At 43.8% G+C, this 21,175-nt stretch overlaps 1 protein-coding gene across 1 annotated transcript; it reads right to left on the bottom strand.

Moving 5' to 3' along the window:
- Window positions 1-2,085: 2,085 nt before the first annotated feature.
- On the bottom strand, window positions 2,086-19,743 carry LOC100752553 (dehydrogenase/reductase SDR family member 7). The gene is made up of 7 exons (XM_027418234.2): window positions 19,511-19,743; window positions 15,536-15,688; window positions 10,916-11,022; window positions 10,059-10,298; window positions 4,369-4,491; window positions 3,459-3,674; window positions 2,086-2,297 (listed from the first exon to the last, which is right to left on the bottom strand). Exons 1-7 carry the CDS (start codon window positions 19,641-19,643, stop codon window positions 2,253-2,255), a joined length of 1,017 nt encoding a protein of 338 aa, XP_027274035.1. The 5' UTR covers window positions 19,644-19,743; the 3' UTR covers window positions 2,086-2,252.
- Window positions 19,744-21,175: the final 1,432 nt, after the last annotated feature.

Genomic DNA, 21,175 nt, shown 5'->3' with positions numbered 1-21,175 from the left:
CTCTATAAGATCTCTTATGAGATGAGCCTGTATTCTACTCTTGTTCTAGCAAACAGTGCTGTGTTTTATGCTTCTGGGATGAACTCTGTCCATTTATTCCAATCATTCTGTTTACTGTACTTATCCATACATCACCTTTCCCCTTCCCACAAATAGCCCTAGGGTGGCCTCCCATGTGCCTAACAACTATTTTTTTTAAGATTTATTTATTTATTATGCATACAGTGTTGTGTCGGCATGTATGCCTGAAGGCCAGAAAGGGCCACCAGATCTCATAACAGAGATTGTGAGCCACCGTGTGGTTGCTGAGAATTGAACTCAGGACCTCTGGAAGAACAGCCTCAGAGCCATCTCTCCAGCCCACTTAGCAACTATTCTATAGTTATTTTATGAGTGCCATTTGATCCCAGCTAAACTGCAGCAGAGTGTTTGTAAATAATTGTGGCTTTCTGCTGTTGTTTCTGCTGTTTTTGATCATAGCCTGTGTTTATTTTGTACAGAATGGTGCTGAATACTACAATAAAATTGATGGTAATCACAATGAGGAGTTACCAGTGGGTTCTTCCTGGCCTGTTTACTTGTGCCTAAATAGCTTTGGGATCTTGAAAAAGTTACACATAGTTGCCCTAAGCATCTCTTGCAGGTATAAAAAATAGAAAACATCACCTACTTTAGTGGTTGCTATGTGGGATAAATTAAGCAGTCCAGTACACCAAATGGTATATCACAGGTGTTTCATAATGAGGCCTATCACAGGCTGCTATGCATCCTAACAGCTGCTACAAGCTAGTCATTTGTACCTACCCACTTTCATTCCAAATAATTCGTCACATCCACTCACTGCCCAGCAGTGGACTCTGTATACAATACTCACATTATATTGTATTTGGAATTATGTCTGTTCTCTTCGAAATTGATGTTGAAAAATCCCAGAACAATAGTAAAAGTCATGGCCTGTAAGAGCAGATTGAGTCATGAGTGGGATTAGATGCCCTTATAAAAGGGCTTAGTGATCTGGACTCGAGTGGCTCTGGCTTCGAATCCCAGCCCTGTGATAGGCTATGGCAGGAAGAGTGCATGCTTAATTGTTGACTATGCTATAGGTCAAGGTCAAGACCAGTCTGGACAAACTGGTGGCACTCTGTCTCAAGACAAAAAAGTGAAAAATGAAAGAGAAGTGGGACTGGGGAGATGGCTTGTCATGTAAGCATGAGACCTGAGCTTAGATAGATCTCATCGAAAACCAGTCTCATCCGTCAATCTGTTGTCCCAGTGCTCCGATGGGGAGATGAGAGACAGAGAAACAATTCCCAGAAGTTTGCAGGCCAGCTAAGTTACTGTATGCTGCAGGAAACAGGAAGCCCTGTCTCAAATGGGGTGGAAGGTTGATACTCAAGGTTGCCCTCTGATCTCTACACGCACCCAGTGGTATGTGCATACCTGTACTCACATGTATATCATACATGCAACATTTTTAGAATTGTTTTAAAGGTACAGCTCAGGTAAAAGTAGAGTGGATGCCTAGCATGTGCAAAGACCCGAGATTCAACCCTCAGTTCTGAAGAATGAGGAGGAGGAGGAGGAGGAGGAGGAAGAGGAGGAGGAGGAGGAGGAGGAGGAGGAGAAGAGGAGGAGGAGGAGGAGGAGGAGGAGGAGGAGGAGAAGAAGAAGAAGAAGAAGAAGAAGAAGAAGAAGAAGAAGAAGAAGAAGAAGAAGAAGAAGAAGAAGAAGAAACAAAATAATGAGCTCAGGAAAAGGAGTTGCCCTGCCCTTCTAAATCTTCTACCAGGTTAGGACACGGCCCTTCTCTCTGGAGGACACAGCAGCATAATCCTGTGGCCTTGGAGCCAGAATCACAGGTCTCTAGTGCTGCTGGTATCTTGATCATTGACTGCCCAGCCCCTAGAACTGTGAAAAGCAAATTGATATGGTCTACAGGGAGCAAGTCAGCAGTAGTTTCATTTAGAAGCATAAGTGAATTAAGACAATGTTGACTACCCAGCTACAGTTCCTGGGTTAGGTGTGCTAACCACGATTCTAAGTCTGTACGCTAAAATACCTCTAATGTTACTTTATTCATACACATTTGCAGGATACAGGGCAAGGTTTTATTTATTATTCATTACATATTGAATAGAAATTTGTATCAAAAATTACAGCAGAAAGCAGTCACGGACCCGTCTTCTGTGTGTAAGCTTACTAATGCTGTTTGTCATTCTCAACAAGTGGCTCCGACATCCAGAGGGGTTGTTTCAATCCCTCTTTGTCTTCCAGATGTTATAAGATGTGTCTGGATCCTGTAAAAGAATGACAGGAGCATAAACAAGACCTCTCTTATTTACCCTTGTTTGACAACCAAGCTTCTCTGTTAATGAACTGTACTATAGCATCATTCACCAACAGTGATCTTTGCAATCCTTGGGCAAACACTTCCATTGAAAGTAAAATATCACAGCCAAAACTCTTGATCTACACACAAATATGGCCCTCGGGCTTAGTATTTTTATCTTCTCCATGTGGCAGGAATGGGGTCGTTTCTTTTCTACTTACTCATTTGCTAAACAATGGATGCTCTAATTGGTATTCCTCTGCATCACACCGACTGACAGCCTAACTGTGTGCAAAATAATATCTAGAATTTAAGCATCAGGATGACTGTGGTGATGCATGCCTTTAATCCTAGCAATTCAGAGTTCGAGGCCAATTTTGGTTTATGTAGGGAGGTCAAGGGTAGCCAGGAATATGTAGTGAGAGAGGAAGGAAAAGGGGAGGGAGAGAGGAAGGAAGGAAGAAAGGACGGAAGGAAGGAAGGAAGGAAGGAAGGAAGGAAGGAAGGAAGGAAGGAAGGAAGGGAGAAGAAAAGATATTTGGGTGTGACTCTAAAATTATTTATGAACTTTTAATACACTGTTTACAAGATAGCAAGGCAACTTCTTAACCCCAAATGTGGCTTTTGTTTGGGAAGGGTAAACATTTGCTCATCCAAAAATTTGCACAAACACAGACAAAAATGATAATTCAAGATGGGGTGTGGCTATTGCCCTGTGGAAAGAATGGGGCATCGTCATCCCGAGACGGTGCCTGGAAATAAGAGGCTCTCAGCTTATTTAGAAATAGTCATAAAGGGGCTGGAGAGGTGGCTCAAGTCATAAAGTAAGTAAAGTCATGAGGCACGCAGTGCAAGGGACTTTTTGAAACATGACAACAGTGAGTAAAGAAGAGAAACTGACAGCCTTCGTTTTGACTTTTCCCTTACAAATATTTTAGTCTTCCAGATTAGAAATCATGTAATAAACCATCAGACATGCTGTGTGGAGACAGAATATGATTCTACATTCTTGGTATTTTAGTCAAGAGACTGGTATGGAGTCAGAAAAAAAAATCTTTAAGAATTCTGAAAACTGGATTTTCACACAGGATCCATACATACTGTAAAGAAATGTATAAATTGCTCTTACCAAACCATTCTTAAAGTTTTGTATTCTTTTCTTCCCCAACTTGGAGGTCAGCCATAAGGCCCAGGTTGGCATATACTGCCACATGTATGTCCCCATCAAGACAGGGTGATCGGAGATCCAAACTTCCTTCAAATCATTGGCCATGGAGATTAGCATTAGCCGGACACAGCGACTCGTTGGCATCTTGTAAGACTGATCTATACCATTCCTCATGGGCTGAAAGTCAAAGAGAAGGGGATGCTGAGGATTCCAAACCATCTCATGAGAATGTTAACTAGGAAGGGCCCAGAGCCCATCTAGCAGTGAGACTCTTTCAGGATGTGACCTGTCAACTGAGAGTCGTCATGGGTGCCAATGGAGGTTTGTAAGTTCCATTATTTCAAAGAGCCTAAAAGTCACAGGTTCACCACATTAGGTTACACAAGCTGAAGGCTCTTTATTTCGATCATAATCATCTCATAATAGGGTATCAATGCCTATTTTATTATCACATTTTCAGAAATACCAAATTACCAAGATTTACATTGGGCAAAGGATGTACAGTCTGGAGGTAAAATGATTATCTGGAATGGATAAGCTCCTGGCTTCAGTCCCCAGCACCACACAACATAAGAATAACTTACATTTATCAAGTGGCATAATGGGGAAGAAATATAAAAAGATAAAAGGACTTTCTTAATAAGAGTGGTGGATCCATAATGGTGAACTACTTATAAGTGACAGTCTGGCAATGTCACACACTAACCATTGTTAAAATGAGACACTTAAGTACTACCAAGTGACTTGAATGCTTTTCTTAATGCTATCACATTCTGTGAACAATTCATAAGTAGTTCTGAATAGGCACCTGACATATATGATAAAGCAAACATATGTAATACAGGACTCAATTTTTCCCTAGAATTTTTACCTTAGTTACTTCTTCAGTTAGGGCATTCTTCACAATGTCAGACTGCACAGGCCCTGGGTAAACGTTGCAAAATGTTATTCCTGGATATTGGATAAGCTCACATTGGAGAGCATTGAAAAAGCCCTAAGAACCACAAAACAAGAACATAAGAGAAAAGAAAAGGACAAAGTAAAGGAAATATAAATTATCCAAATACATGCTCTGTAATGGCCTGGTAGTACAGTGTTGCAAGTGTATCAGGCTTTATTTATTTATTCATTCATTTATTCATTTTTTAGTCTTGTAGTATTGGTGATTGAACCTATGACCTTGTACACATTAGGCAAGGGCTCTATGACTTCTATCTCTGGTACTTTTTAAATTAAAATAATGTTGTTACATGTATTTATTTGTTTATTTGGGGTTGTGTCATGCTAAGACTCAGAGGACAAATGCAGGCTCTCAAACTTCATGGCAAGTATTACCTACTGAGCCATTCCTGTGGAATAATCCTTTTATACACTGTGAAGATGTTTTGCTCTCATTGGTTTAATGAGTCAGTTGGCCAATAGCTAGGCAGAAAGAGGTTAGGCAAGAGAACCAGACTGAGAGAAACCTGGGAAGAAGGAGGGCGGAGTCGCCAGCCAAACGCAGAGGAAGAAGCAGGAGATGAACATGCCATGCTGAAAAAAGGTACTGCCACATGGTAGAGTGTAGATAAGAAATATGGATTCATTTAAGTTGTAAGAGCTAGTTAATAACAAGCCTAAGCTACCGGCCGAGCATTTATAATTAATAATAAGTAACTGTGAGGTTATTTGGGAGCTGGCTGGTAGGACAAAAAAGTCCGCCCACAGGCCATCTTGTCAGCACCCTTTTTGCAATTTATTTGGAAACAGTGGTCTAACTACGTTTTCCAGACTAGCTTTGAACTTATTTGCAGCCCAGGCAGGTCTTAAATATTCAAATCTCTTACCTCAGCCTCCCAAGTGCCTTGGATTATAGGCTTGTGCCACTAAGCCTGGCTCTACTAAGACATTTTTTAGAGATTTATTTTTGTTAATTTTAATTGGGGTGGGGGGGGGTTAGGGTAAATGGTTCAAGCCCACATGTGGGTTTGAAAACCTACCAAAACCCACCAATCCCTGAGTCCCAAACCCCACCAATTCCTGAGTTCAAAATCCCATCAATCCCTGGGCTTGGTTTGAAATCCCACCAATCCCCACCCTTGAAATCTTTACCTCAGAAAACTCCACACACCCCCCCCCAAAAAAAAACCCTATATAAAGCCTGTCTCCTGCTCAGTTCCCTCCTGCTTCTCACCAGAGCAGAGGCAGCGCCCTCTTGTGTCTTTCTAAATAAATCTCTTGCATGAGGATTGTTGTGCAGTGTGACTTTGTGGTATTCCTTGGCTTTGGACTGCCAAGATGCCTTTCCTTTAGAGCTGTAACACCTCCACCGGGAAACCTTCCGCCTCAGAGCACTCGGGAGGCAGAGGCAGGAAGATCTCTGTGCACTCAGGGTCAGCCTGGTCTATAGAGAGAGTCCCGGGACAGCACATCCCAGGGATGTTACACAGAGAAACCCTGTCTTGAAAAACCAAAAGGAGCTGTTGCCCACCACAGAATGCCTGACAGGAGCTCCTTTTCAACACCCCGACCCCCCACCCAAGAGGCCAAATGTGTGGGTGTTTTAGCAAAGAAGGAAAAAAACAAGATTGGAACCACATGATAATAAGCATAAAGAAATTCAGTTTCTCAGTTTATTTTTAGTATTTTATCCAGAAGAATTCATTTCTGAAGGGACACTAGCCCACTCCAGCACGTAGCTCTGGCAGGCCTTGCCCTTCTCCCCCTTTCCCTCTGCCTTGCTAAAAACCATTAGATTACATTCCTAAAGCTAACCACCGAGGTCTATTCCCTTGTTTGGCAACTTTCTCCTCCTGAGGATGACTATCAAAGTCCAGCAATCAAAAGCCCCCTTTGGGCCAGGCGTTGGTGGCGCACGCCTTTAATCCCAGCACTTGGGAGGCAGAGGCAGGCGAATCTCTGTGAGTTCCAGGTCAGCCTGGTCTCCAGAGCGAGTGCCAGGATAGGCTCCAAAGCTACACAGAGAAACCCTGTCTCGAAAAACCAAAAAAAAAAAAAAAAAAAAAAAAAAAGCCCCCTTTGGCTCACCTAATTAACATGCCCAGCTAAAATTAAACGCCTCATCCTAACACAGGGTTTCCCCTTTTACCTTTATAAACCGCCCATTTTCAATGTGCCATGTCTCTTTCCCCTCTATCCAGAGGCAGTCTTTTGTCCCTCTGGGACAAATATCCCTTGTTTCCTTCCCCTTCTCCCTCATCCCCTGTCTCTTTTACCACCACATCCTAGCCTATTCTAACACAGACGTTCTTTTTTTTCCTCTTAAAAATTCTACCTGCAAGGTCATTTGCTGCCTGACTCAGAAAGCAGCCACTTTAACTTTCCTTCCCCACTTAATTAATGATTTCTGTGAAAACAGGTGTTTGGTTGTGGCTTGTGCCTACCTACTCCAGCATCCCGGAGGAAGCTCCCAATGTCGGGGGTGGGGGGCGTCTACTACAATGTCAGTGAAGAATTAATCATTTTATAGCCGATGACTAGTATATGACTAGTCACAAATACAATGTGACCACCTACTACAGGCCCTTCCAAGGACCAAGATAAATCTGCACTCTAAGATATGGGTCATTTCCAAACCAATAGAAATAAATAGATATTTGTTTTCCCTTATTTCTTTTCCTTAACTAGGAAATATATTCCTGCATTATTTTAAAGACCAGATGTTGGGTATGGTGGCTCATACTTGTCACCCTTCAGTAGAAATGGAGAAACAGAGGAATCAGATGTTCAAAGCCACCCTTAGCAAATAAGGGAATTGGAGGCCAAAATGTGCCACATGAGCCTGGCAGGAAAACAAAACAAAGCAAACAAACAAACAAACAAAAAAACAATACTTACAAACCTAAAGAGCAAAATAGTGGATCCATCTGTACACAATCTTGTAGGGAGACACTGTTGCCCCGCCTCCTAGTAGCCCCTACAGGTGTGCCTGGCCACACCCATGAGGGCGTGGTCAGGGGAGGTCGAGGATGACACGGAGAGAATTATTAAGAGGCCACGATCATGTGGATGCCCCTTCTCCCTGGCCACATTAGCTTGCGGCCTCTGGGCACGCTCTGGCTTGTGTTTGGGCTGATGTTTATCTAAATAAAGAAATCTTAGCCTTACGGATTACGGATCATCTTTGAGCGCTACGGATCATCTTTGAGCTCACGCAATACTTGACGCCCTGACACCCACGACCCATTCCCTCTCGGTGGGCCTCCATTGGCGGCCACGAAAGGCCGCCAAAAGCTCCTGATTACCTGCGGCTACATTGCCCCTGAGTGCCCGCAGCATCTTGGGCCTCTGCTTTCCAGCCCAGAAGCTGCGGGGAGCTCCCGCCACAGTATCTCCATTCACTGCAGGAAAACGCACGGCCGCTAAGCAGTGAGTTACCCCTACTGCCTCGCTCTCCCTTCCCGCCCCTTCCGGAGCCACCGCTCCCCTTCCCCGAACTCCCACCCGGCCCTGGACTGTTTAAATCTTCTGCGGGCCTATCTGCGGGTTTTGCTACTCCTGGCAGCACTTTGCAATTTGCGCCATAGCTACCTGGCATCTGCCTAGCTGCTGGCGGAAAAACCGTACGCCCGCCTAGCTCTGTGCTCGGCTGCCGGTTTGCAGCTTTTATCCACAGAAAAGGCCTGACTACAATCCCTGGTTGCTCAGGAAAAGGAATTGGGCCATACCTCTTCAACTACACTGGATCCAACTACACTTACTCCGTTTCAACTGACACTCCGACCACAGCTTCGAGTACTGACTTCAATCAAGTTAAGGATTTCAACCTAGATCTTCAATCAAGCAAATCCCATCTAACATGGACTGGAGATAACCCATGAGAGACTTTCCCTATACTAACATTTTTTTTCCCACAGGACCCCACAATGCTACTATCGTCCTGTTTCAGCAGGAAATAACTTAGAAGATGCTACACCCCCATTCCTCATTATTGTTTATTAGGGTAGTGTAAGCCTAGTTAGAAATAACTTTCTTATGGTTTAGAGTTGGGATTGGAAGGAGGTGCTCAAGCTGGACACCCTTTCCACATGACTTTAGGGCTTAGCCGGAATAGACATAGTTAGGATGTGCAATAGCAGATTATTGTATCTTCTTGTATTTCACCTTTATGATTGTTAATTTTGGATCTTTTGCACTATTAAGTTTTAATCCTCTTTTAGACTAAAAGGGGAATTGTAGGAAGACACTGTAGCCCTGCCTCCTAGTAGCCCCTAAAGGTGTGCCTGGCCTCATCCGTGAGGGCGTGGTCAGGGGAGGTCGAAGATGATGCAGAGAGAATTCTTAAGAGGCCACGAACATGTGGATGCCCCTTCTTCCTGGCCACACTAGCTTTCGGCCTCTGGGCACGCTCTGGCTTGTGTTTGGGCTGATGTTTATCTAAATAAAGAAATCTTAGCCTTACGGACTACGGATCATCTTTGAGCACATGCAATACAATCTAACATTAAATATTTGTCCACTCTTAAGTACTGACTCCTAACAAGCACCGAAGTGATGGGGGTTCCTACTGACAGCCTGGCTGTATAGGAGTTTCCTGTGGGATTAAAACCTTCCGTTTTTGGAGGGAAACCCCTTCAGAATCGGAACATTTGAAAGGAGGAAAAACAGCATGTTCTAAGGGGGAAATGAATCATCCCATCCTGCAGCAAAGTTCCTTAATTCAGAAAGTAAACAATTCAAAATAGCTCCAGGAAGTCCCTGAAATTGACTGATTCACTAGGCCCCTCCCACCCTACACATATATAAGCTGTCAGGACTGTTGAGAGTCACTCTCAGACAAGCCGAGCTGGCTGGAAGAAACAGAGACAAACCAAGCTGTTAGGAAACGTTTAGACCAACTGAGCTTCCTGGAGAGAACACTCTCCAACCTGCCAACCTCTCCAACAGGTTATGCAGTGTGCTCCAAGGTCCCAGCTTTTGTGAGCTGTCACCATGCTGTGGTGGACTTTGGTGATGCAGCTGTCTTTGAGTCATATCTGCTCCTGTCAGTAACCCCTCGCCCATATTCCCGTAAGCAATTCCTCTAAAACTCATTGGTTCATCAAGTTGGACTTCGATAGTGTCCATACTTTGGTCTGTCATCTTTATCTGGGATGAGCAGACGTTGTTTGTGTCTTCTCAGAAATGGTGTCATACAACACTCACACAATGCCTACTTCAGAGAGGGTCCAAGACTAAATGCTTGCTAAAGGAATAAAGAACGCTTAATATTTTCCCTTCTGTAGCAAGACACAGTGGACCAAGCAGCCAGCACAGACACTGACTCCTCTTCTGGCATATAGTATACACACAACGATTAAAAGTTCACTCTCAGAGAGGTTGGGATAGCTTAGCGGTTAAGAGCACTTGTGGCTTTTGTAGGACTGGTTCCCAGCACCTATGTGGCAGCTTAGAGCTACCTGTAAGTCCAGTTGCAGGGAATCTATCTAAGGGGAAATGTCAAGTTCTCTTGTTTCCATCTCACACTTAAGGTCCAGTTCCAATCAGCAAAGCCACAGAACATCTTATGCTCCTCCCAACACACAGAGGTCAGTTTTTTCAGTTGAGTTTGGGTTGCCTTACCCGGAGAGCATGTTTGCTGGCACAGTACCCACTGGAAAGGGCCACAGATGCAATCCCCGCAGCGCTGTTCACAGTAACAATCTTCCCTTGTTTCCTCTCTACCATGTGAGGCAGAACGCACTTGGTCAAGGACACCGTCCCTAAGTAGTTCAAATTTATCAGCTCCTTGAAGACATCCAGGTTGGTTTCTAGAACTAAGGAACGCTGGGATCTTCCACCATTGTTGACCAAAATGTCAATCTAAAAATCAGAAAACGAGCACTTAAAGATAGTCTAAGAAAATGATTGCTTGTATTGTTAACTTGAAGAGTAAAAGAGACAGTGATGTGGTTCTGGTAGCAGCTAAAAAACTAAAATAAGCAAAGCCAGGTGTGGTGATAGCACTTGTGAGGCAGAAGCAGGCAGACCTCTGTGTTCAAGGCCAGCCTGGTCTACATAGTGAGTTCCTGAATGGAGTTACATCACGCTTGTCTCAAATGGGGAGGGGTGAAAGAACAAGGAAGGAAGGAAAGAAGGAGAAGTAAGGAAGAGGCAGAATTCACTTGGAGAATTTCCATTTGAAGTAAAGTAACAAGCATCAGAAAAAAAGAAAAGCATCGGTAGATGTCAACTCCTATCATTCTTCATGGAGAAATTAGTGCTTGGGAAGGGATGAAAAGCACCAACGAGCTGAAGGCAAACAGCCAATGATTAAGAAGCTAAGTCCTGAACCGACCTCACTGCATGTGCTCCATCTGTCTCCTTCCCATTGAAGGGGATCCACAGTTGAAATTTCTTTGGCAGCTTTTTTTTTTTTTTTTTTTCAAAGACAGATAAGCAATGCCATCCATGCTTCTTTGATACAAAATGCAACTTACTTTACCAAACTCCTGCAGAACGGCTTTGGTAGCTGCCTCATGGGAATCTGTGTCGGTCAGGTCAAGGGGCAAAACCAGTATATCTTTTTCTTTTAAATTGCCAGTCTCTGAAAAAGAAACATGAACAATAAGCAAGCCATTCCAAGTTCAATTTAACCTCTACCCTACAAAAAGGCAGCAATGAATTTATTCTAGGTAACTCTGCCAAAGCGTCCCTGACAAGATGATGTTATGCAATGATCACAGACCAGCACTCTGGCTGGCTGGCCAGAACAACATGATTTCCCTTGACTATATGCAGAAGAACTTTGCAAAGAACAAGACAGATATGACGACACAGCTCTAGTCCCAGCACTGGAAGGTGGAGGGAGGACTGCAGAATCTTGGGTTCGTTCTGGTTCTACATCACAAGTTTCAGATAAGCAAAGGCTATATGACAAGACCTTGTCTCAAAAAACAAAACAAAACAAATACTATACTATTAGAGGAAACTCAACCAATCACACATAGTGGTCCACAACTGCAGTGCACTCTGAGAGTGGAGCCAGGCAGACTGGGATCTTGAAGCCAGCATAGGCTGCACATCAAAGAGAAACAATAGCTCCACCCGAAAAAAAGGATGAAAAATTATACAACAGCTTTTTTTTTTTTTAATGAGTATAGAGTTATTTTTCTTTTTGCAATAGACTGGCCCAGTTCAGTTGATTGTTTAAAACACCAGTTTAGGGCTGGTGAGATTGCTTGGTGGGTAAGAGCTTGTACTGCATTGGCAGAACACACAACTTCAATTCCTAGCACCCATGTCACAACCATCTATAATCAAACTCCAGGGAGAGCCAGCACCTCTGGCGAGAGCACCTATACTCACATGTATAGACTCACACATATACACATAACTGAAAACTAAATCTTTTCCTTTACTCTCATCCTATAAATCTATGAGAAGCTGAGAAGGTTAGGGATGATAAGTAGAACCTTCACTCCCTAGGTCAAGGATTCCAAGAGGTAAATAAGGAAAAGCACAAAGTCCTTCATACAATTCCTACCTAAAAACATACTGGGACTATGGTAGTTTGAATGTAATTGGCCCCCCATAATAAAACAGGGAGTGGCACTATTCAGAGGTGTGGCTTTGTTGGAATAAGTATGGCCTTGTTGGAGTAAGTGTGTCACTGTGGGTGGGGCTTCGAGGTTTCCTATGCTCAGGATACCACCCAGTGTCTCAGTCAATTTCCTGTTGCCTGCAAGACATAGCACTCTCAGCTACTATTGCAGGACCACATCTGCCTGCACGCCGACACGCTCCCTGCCATGATGATAATGGACTGAACCTCTGAAACTATAAGTGAGCCACCCCAATTAAATGTTTTCTTCCTAAGAGTTGCCATGGTCATGGTGTCTCTTCACAGCAATAGAAACCCTAACTAAGACAGAAGTTGGTACCAGGGACTGGGGTATTGCTGTGATAGGCCTGACCATGTTTTTGTTTGGAGTAATACAGACTTTGGTAACTTTGCATTAGGTAAGCAATGGAATGCTTTAAGCACTGCTTAATTATTCATATTAGTAGAAGCATGGAAGACAGAGGTGTTAAGAGTTATTTGAACTGTCGGGGACTCAATCAAGAAGTTTCAGAGGAGAAGAATTTTAGTATGTTGCCTAGAGATTATTCTTATGATATCTTGGTGAAGAAAGTACCTGCCTTTTACCCTTGTCCAACGAAACTGCCTGAGGCTAACGTGAAGAATTTTGGATTAACTCCCTTAACAGAAGAAATTTCAAAACGGCCTAATATAGACTCTGCTGTTTGGTTACTAGTGTTCATGCTTATAAAGATTTATAATTTAAAAGAGCAAGCTGAGCAGGGTAAATCACAAAATGTACATTTTGTAAAGAAAAAAAAACACGCACACACCAGGAAGTGCAATGAAGCTAAGTCCTGTGTTCAAGGAGATAAACGGATTAAGAAGTGGAATTTAGGAAGTGGTGACCTCGGGGCAAGATCCCACACAGCTAAGTTTCTAACTTGTGAAAAAGAACTAGAGAAAAGCTTAGAGCTGGGTCTAGTGGGACACACCTTTAGTCACAGCTCTGGGAAGGCAGAGGCTGGTGGTCTCTGAGTTCGAGGCCAACCTGGTCTGCAGAGCAAGTTTCAGGACAGCCAAGCTTAGGCAGCCAAAGACAGAAAGCTGATAAAGATGTAATTAAACAAGGGGGTCATGTTCCAGCCCCAGTAAGCAGCAGAACTTGGCAGCTTCCACCACGTGGTTCTGGCTTGAGAGTTAAGAACTGAAGAAAGGAGCTATGGAATTTGCCTCTGTGACTAAGGAAAGCCACTGAGGTCAGGCATGTGTCAGAGGTGTCCTCAATGGAGGCATAGAGAGGCCATTGCATGAGGCCGTGAAGTTGAAGCCTGGATTGTCTTGGAGAACTGAAGATGTTAGAGATGCCAGAGTCATGGGATACTTGCTGAGGAAAAGCTGCTAACAGGGAGTGGAACCAGTCTAAGAGAGAGAGAATTGTGTTGCAGTCAACAAAGCTGAAAGGTGTTGGAGATCTGAAGACCATTTTGACATTAGACATGGAGATGTACAGTTTGGAGTTTGCTCAGCTGGTTTTCAGTCTTGCTTTGGTCCAGTATTTACTTGCTATGCTCCCTTCCTGAGTTTTGGAATGGTAATGTATATCCTGTGCCATTATATATATATTGGAAGAATGTGACCTGCTTTTTTATTTCAATTTTTACAGTTAAGAAGTTGTATGAATCTCAGAAGAGACGTCGGACTTTTTTTGTTTATTTTGTTTTTTGAGACAGGGTTTCTCTGTGGCTTTGGAGGCTGTCCTGGAACTAGCTCTTGTAGACCAGACTGGTCTCGAACTCACAGAGATCCGCTTGCCTCTGCCTCCCAAGTATGCTGGGACTAAAGTCGTGTGCCACCACAGCCTGGCAAGACTTTGGACTTTTAAACATTGTTGACACTGTGATAAACTATGGGGACTTCTGAAGTTGTACTAAAAGCATTTTGCATTATGATATCGTAACAAGCTTATGGGGCCCAGGGAGTGGAATGTAGTTGTTAGGATGTAATTGGCTCCCATAACATCATAGGGAGTGGCACTAAGGAGGTGTGGCTTTGTTTTAGTGGGTATGGCCTTGTTAGAGGAAGTGTATCATTGTGGGGGCAACTTTTGAGGTTTTCTATGCTCAGGATACTGCCCACGGTCCCAGTCTACTTTCTACTGCCTTCAAGATGTAGGATTCTCAGCTACTATTCCAGTTCCACGTTGTCTGATTGCTGCCATGCTCCACACCAAAATAATAATAGACTGAACCTCTGAAACTGTAAGCCAGCCACCCCAATTAAATGTTTTCCTTTATAAGAGATGCCATGGTCATGGTGTTTCTTCATAGCAATCGAAACCCCAACTAAGAGAGGGACACATTTGATCTTTTCTATTTCTGGTCACCAGTGGAACAATAGAAATGAATTGTTCTGGACTTTAACTTTAATCTAAAATAATAAATGCCAGTAAGAAAAACTAGCAAGTACATAGAATGTAGAAGGAACGTAAGTTTTGTAGGCAAAGAGATGAAAGAACATCATGAGACTTTTAAAAACTGGAAAGGGGCCGGCCAATGGTCCTCACACCAGCTCAGCATTGCTGACATGACTTAATTCTCTCTGCTAGCACCAGCCTTACAAGTCACAGAGGTAGAGGACCAATGACCATTAAAAAGAAAAAAAGCATAGAACTAAAACACAAGTGGCTTTTGAAATCAACATCATGAGAAGAACCTGTGACTTTATTGAGAATTGGGGCAAAGAACTCTTACCATTGGGCCAACGAAGTCAGCAAAATGAAAGAAAGATAATTGAAGAGTAACACACAGAAATCTCTCTCTCTCTCTCTCTCTCTCTCTCTCTCTCTCTCTCTCTCTCTCTCTCACACACACACACACACAGAAACACAGAGGTACACACAATTACACAAACAAACAGAAACACACAGAGGTACACACACACAGAGGCACGCACACACATAACCACACGAACATTTAAAACTATATTAAAGTGCTAAATACTAAACACCCCATGAGGCTAATATATTAAAGTAAATATGTGATTATACTAAAACTTAAGCCAATGAAAATATTAACAGTGTCACCCATTGTGTGAATATAGAAGGTACTACCTTGAGTTCATTTTTAAGCCTTATTTATTTCCTTTCTTTTTATTTCATCATCCTAACTTGCACACACACACACACACACCTGCCCATGACTTTAATATCTGACGTAAAGCAAAACATTCCTAACTGCATTACATTAGTTATACACAGGAATGCTTCGGGTAAGAGCCCCTTCTCCTAAAGCAAAGATACAGGTCACTTGATCATTAAAGTCCACCGGCACTTGAGAGCTTGTATAAAAACAACAGTGGGAGGATGGCAGAAAAGAAGCAAAGAGGTAACAGAAGAGGAAGCTGGGCAGTGCACAGGAAGCTCTGGAGCCAGTGTGAACTCTGCAGGACAGTCCCGCCCTCCCTCACTTCCCAAAGCTGCACTTGAGTTTGGATTCTCACTTCCGGGAAGCACAGCTATGGTTGGGAGTTGACTCACCCAGGCACCTTCTCTTCACCCGCTCCAGCTCCTGCACCCTTCGGGCTGACAGTACCAGAGAGACTCCAAGTTTAGATAACTGGAGAGCCAGCTCCTCGCCAATGCCACTGGATGCTCCAGTCACCCACACCACCATGTCAGTCAGCTCCCATTCTGTGGAGGAAGGAGGAGAGTTACAGGGGAGCCAGTATGTGATAAACGACACCCATATACCAAAGAGTATTAAAACATGAATGAAATAAATACACTTTTAAACATACCACTACTAAATATGAAGGTCTAATATGTGCAGCATAAAATTTCAAGTGTCCTGGCTGGGGGATTGACTCAGCTGTGGGAATTCTTGCCCCGAGTACACAAAGTCTGGGAACAGTCTCTAGTACCTCCAAAAGCCAGGAATGATGGTATATGTCTGCACTCCCAGAACTTTGAAGGTAGAATCAAGAGGGTAAGAAGTTCAAGGCCATACTTATGTGGCTACACAGTTTGTTGGAGCCAGCTTAATATACAGAGACCTTGTCTCAAACAAACAAACAAAATAAGTAAATAGAATTCAAGCATTCTAAGAAAGTGTATTTTACCAGAGTTTTCTTAAAAAATTGTGAATACAAACCATGTTATTAATAAGTCATCCATATGGCATGGTGAATATTTTGGAATCTGGGTGAATTTACTACAATCTATTTGTAGCTAAGCCTCATAACTACACAGTCTCACTCTAAGTCTCAATTTATCTACTTATTTGACAAAGAAAATGAAAGCTAGGTGACTGGAAACTCATTGCTTTCTCTATTAAATGGCAGACGCAGATAAATGATTCTAAAGTTCCCACCCACTTTTTAGTTTTATAATTCTAATTTCTGAAAAGAAACCACAGATGAGGCCTTTGAAAATACTATATGTTGCTCAATAGTATGATATAATCATCTTGGATTTTTGCTGTTGCTGTTGTTGTTTGGACAGTAGCTTGCTATGTTTGCCTGAAACACATATTTCATCCTCCTGCCTCCACATTGGAAGTGCCAGGGTCACAGCAGTGAATACCTTGCCCCAGTCCTCTTCCTGGATTTAACTTTTTAAAATTCTATCATCATTATTACTGTGTGTGCGCATGCATGGCAGAGCACACGAGCCTTGTGTGCATGTTGGTGGTCAGGGGACAATTTTAGAAGCCAGGTCTTTTCCTCCACCTTTTTGTGGCTTTCAGGATGGAACTCTGGTCATCAAGTTTATGCAGCAAGCAGCTTTAGCTGTTGTGGGATATCCACCGGAGAAGACCGATCAGACATGGCTTTAAACCAATAGCTGGCTGGAGACTACACTTGGTATTCAGGATCCCACTGTAGCACCTCACCTTTCACAGGGTGAGCCTTTAAGCACAAAAAAAAACATGTCCTGGGTTGACACCCTTCACTCAACAAGAACAGTTAGCCAGCAGCAGAATTACAGAAGCCAAAAAGCAAGATAAGTACATTTAAGAGACTTTCCCAAACTAGGGACTTTGATGGATTAGTTCTCTGTTTGTATTTTTTGGCAGGTGGTTCTGTCTGCATGCTGAGTTTTACAGACTGAATGGTACTTCCATCATGGAGTCAGTTGTGCTAAGGTCTGGGGGCCTGTTACACTCACCAGACCTCATGCTGATCTCTTGTGGACTCTAGTTTGCTCCATGACAGGGAGTAATAAGGGTATCTAGGCTGCCCTTATTTCATTCTTGTCTATGAGCTTAACACAATTCTATATTAAAACCCTCACAAGAACTTCATGGAGTTTGAGTTCTTCAGGAAATGGAGTGAGTTACCCCCCACTAGTCCATTAAATCCATTGAGGCTGGGACCCTGTCTTCCTTCTTCACAGTAGTGGCCTAACACCTTGCAGAGACTGGAACATCAAAAGGAGTTTTACAGGAGTTTATTCACAAATAAGTGAATAAACAAACAAGAACCCTGGCAGAAACAACCCCCACTGTCTGCAATCCTATGGTGTACACAATCAGATATGGTCTATACATTTCTGCACTGTTGAGGACTAACCCAGCCTGCAAACATTATAGACATATGTACTATCATCCAACTACAGTCAAAGCCCTAACAAGAGACAGTATTTCAAAACCCAACTGTTTCATAGACCTTTGAACACAAGTAACATGTCCTGTAAAGAACCAAACTATGTAAACAAAGATTTCCTTTCAGGCAAGATGCTTTTGGGGAAAGGCACAATTAACCAAAGAATCTGCATGAATAAGAGATGTGTGTGGTGGCACATGCCTTTAATCCCAGCACTTGGGAGGTAGAGGCAGGCGGACCTTTGTGAGTTCTAGTCCAGCCTGGACTGCACAGTGAGTTCCAGGACAGCCAGAGTTATGTAGAGACCCTGTCTCAAGCCCCTTCACCATTCCCCAAGAACAGTACTTATTCTTGCCAGGCATAGAGCTGCCTGCCTGGAATACCTGTACTTGGGAAGTGGAGACAGGAGACCATCCTCAGCTACATAATGAGTTCAAGGCCAGTTGGGGACTACATGAGACTCTGTCTCAGAAACGGGTCAACAAACTCTTACTTTTAGTGGCTTTTAACTCTTGCTTGCTATGAAAAAACAACTTTTGCTAACTGCACACGTGCACTTGGATGCTGTCAACAATTTTACATTTCAGACATAATTTAACGTGTTAATAATTTGTATACAATCCTATAATTTGCAAACCAATTTTAATTCATTCTTCAAATTAAATAAAAGCACAGAGGCTCAAACACAAAAAATACCCACAAGCAACTAACAGCAATGAATTGACATGCATCCCATCTGTCTTAACAGTGATCCAGAAAGAGAAAATTACAGTTAACAAAAGCTAATATTTGGGATACAGTCTACAGGTCACAGCCATGTCTTTTCCAGTTTTGTAGCACTGAATTTGCAAACACCCTGTGCAGTCTCGTTTGTCAATACTGCACCTGTTGGAGCCAAAGAAATGCAGCAAGGATGTCTGCCTGAGTCTGGGAAGGGCGTAAAATACTACCCTCTCTTTATCTTTTAGTCTCCAAGACCAGTGTTCACCTACCCTGCCCTGCAGACTTTGAATGCACTATCTTCAAAGTGACCAGCGACTTCAAAGCACACTGAGATGCTCTGTGTACTTGTCACCATGGATGATGGAATCCCACTTAGTCCTTGAAGGATCAAAAGCCTACCTCGGGCAGGCTTTTAGTTTCTCTGTCAGAGCCTCTAACTGAAAAACAATACAAATAATAATACCCATGTGATAAGAATTGTTCCAAAGGTCAGGGGCCGTTGGTGAAGTACTTGAGCACACTAATGCAACACACAGCACCTGTGAACTGACATAATATCTAAGCATGTGAACCGTGTATTAAGCGAGTATCAAACACGGAGCAAGGCGCAGACCAAGATGCAGCAAATGAAATGTACCTTAGCGTGCCCAGAATGATCTCTCTCCTGGCAACATGTCAGCTCAGTGCTTTCTATTGTGACATTTATAGCAACTGGAAAGTGGGTGAGTCAGACCAGTCAAGCATTTTCTTCCAATGCTTGGGGAAGAGTAAAAAGCACCTGATAAACATGTTCGGGATGAACAGACACTGAGTCTCTTACAAAGCAGGGGACACACTCTGCTCCCCACAGTGTCCTCTCTGATAGTGTCCCGGGATCCCTGGGAGTCTACTGAAGAAGTCTGTGTCCTGAATCTTGGAGCTTGACGTTTTCTTTGCTAGTCTGAGCGACCCATCAGTACCATCCTTGAACTAAGACAAGCGACAGAATGAGAACTGCCTATATAGCCACTGTCTCTTCCTCCAGGGTCCTCAGCCCTTGGGCAAGGCTTAGCTTGGCCACAGAGGCTCCATCCTACCGGGAGGGACCTCTACCCTGCTCACTTTAGGCGGAGAAGGGGATGCGCCCCCGCCACTGCCAACAGGGGCTGGTCTCTCTTTTGCAGCCCGGGCCATTGCGGGTGCTCACCTGGGCGTCGCCCTTGCCACTCGGCCCATAACAACGTCAGGTCGGCATCGGCCCGCAGGAAGCGCAGGAACTGCACCAGGGGCAGGATCAGCGCACACAGTGCCAGCAGCCAGAGCAGCAACTCCCAGCTCATTGCTGTCCCCACCGGTCCTGCTCTGCGATGAGCGGAAGACGGTCGGCGCCAGCCTCCAACACCATGGATCACACCAGGGAGCTCCGCCCAGAGAACCCCTGAAGGCGGGGTTCCGGAGCTGGGTCGCCGGCTGCCTCCCGAGCTGCACCGCGGCGTCGCGGAAACACGCACTCGTCCAGTGCTGGAACGCTGCGCGTCTCTTCTGCGTGTGGGATCGCCCGGAGTGTTGTAATAGAAACAGAAAGCATGGGAGACTTAGTTACTTGGCGACACCGCTGTTGATAGAGCAGTCAACAAGATTTGTGAGAGCACGAACAAGTCTTTAATAGCTGGTTTTAGGACGACGTACTTTTTTCAAGGTTTTGGCTGTGCCAAACAAACATTCTAACTTTGAACGCCGCCCGCCCCCACCACCCTCGCCCCACGCTGGGAATTGAGCCCAGGTCCTTCTGCATGCTGGGCAAGCTCCCAGCCGCTGAGTCAAACCTCCACTCTGTCACCTCCTTTCCTAATCTGCTTTTCTCTCTTTCTTTTTATCTTTGTGAACTGAGATAGGCATAATTAGAAACACTCCCACCGAAATAAGCAAGCAGCTGAACTGGTTTGCCCTCATGGACAGTCAACTTATATTTAGAAAAACATTACAAATGACACTCATATTTGGCCAAAAGTTGGATGCCATGGCCTAGCCAAATCAGAAGATAAAATGAATTGGACTGGAAGGCAGCTGTTGGTGAGGTCCAGGAACTGAACTCACAGGTTTTAGCCCTCTGGCACTCTGTAAATGATATCGTTATCTGTACCTACGCAGCAGAACGATTGAATGAGGAAAAGCCCGTGGGGTCACTGCTTCTGTGCGTAATAAATGTACTTATTACTTCTTTTGTATCGTTGGTGTTCTTTTTATGAATTGCCACTTATTTCTTCCATTGCGGTGACGGAGACTGTTTGTAAAGGTCTACATTTTGACTAGAATGATCAATTCAGTAAACGCCTAAACTAGTGTGAATCAGAAATTGTTGTAGTCTAGTTCAGGGTGCTTGTCAGCTTAATTCTGACCTTGTGGGACTGTTACCATGATCAATATTGCTCTAGTTGGCATGTCACCTGGGTCACGTGAAATTTATTTTCTTGCATAACTTTTACAACAAGATGTCTTAAAACACCGCACGGAATCTCATGATGAACCTTACTCAAACATTTTGGCTTCTGTAAAAATGAGGTAGAACTAATGTTCCTACACAAGCTGCAGAAGTCAGATTCTGGATCACCAGCTGCAGCTGTGGGGAGGAGAGACTGGAGGAAAGTATGATGTCTTCTCTGCCCACCCCTAGGATTAGAGCTGGTAGCATGCTGAGTGTCAACATGCCAAAGCAGATCTTTAAAATGTTTCTACTTCCTGGAGCTGGAGAATTGGCCCAGCTGTTATCCATATGAGGACCTGGGTTCAATCCCCAGCACCCATATTGTGACTCACCTCTGTCTGTAACTCCTGCCCTGGGAGATCCAGTTACCTCTGTTGACCTCCAAGG

Source organism: Cricetulus griseus, chromosome 5 (assembly GCF_003668045.3).
Source record: "Cricetulus griseus strain 17A/GY chromosome 5, alternate assembly CriGri-PICRH-1.0, whole genome shotgun sequence".
Taxonomy (NCBI): domain Eukaryota; kingdom Metazoa; phylum Chordata; class Mammalia; order Rodentia; family Cricetidae; genus Cricetulus; species Cricetulus griseus.
The sequence above is the reverse complement of the archived record's forward strand: the minus strand, read 5'-3'. Positions and strand labels throughout refer to the sequence as shown.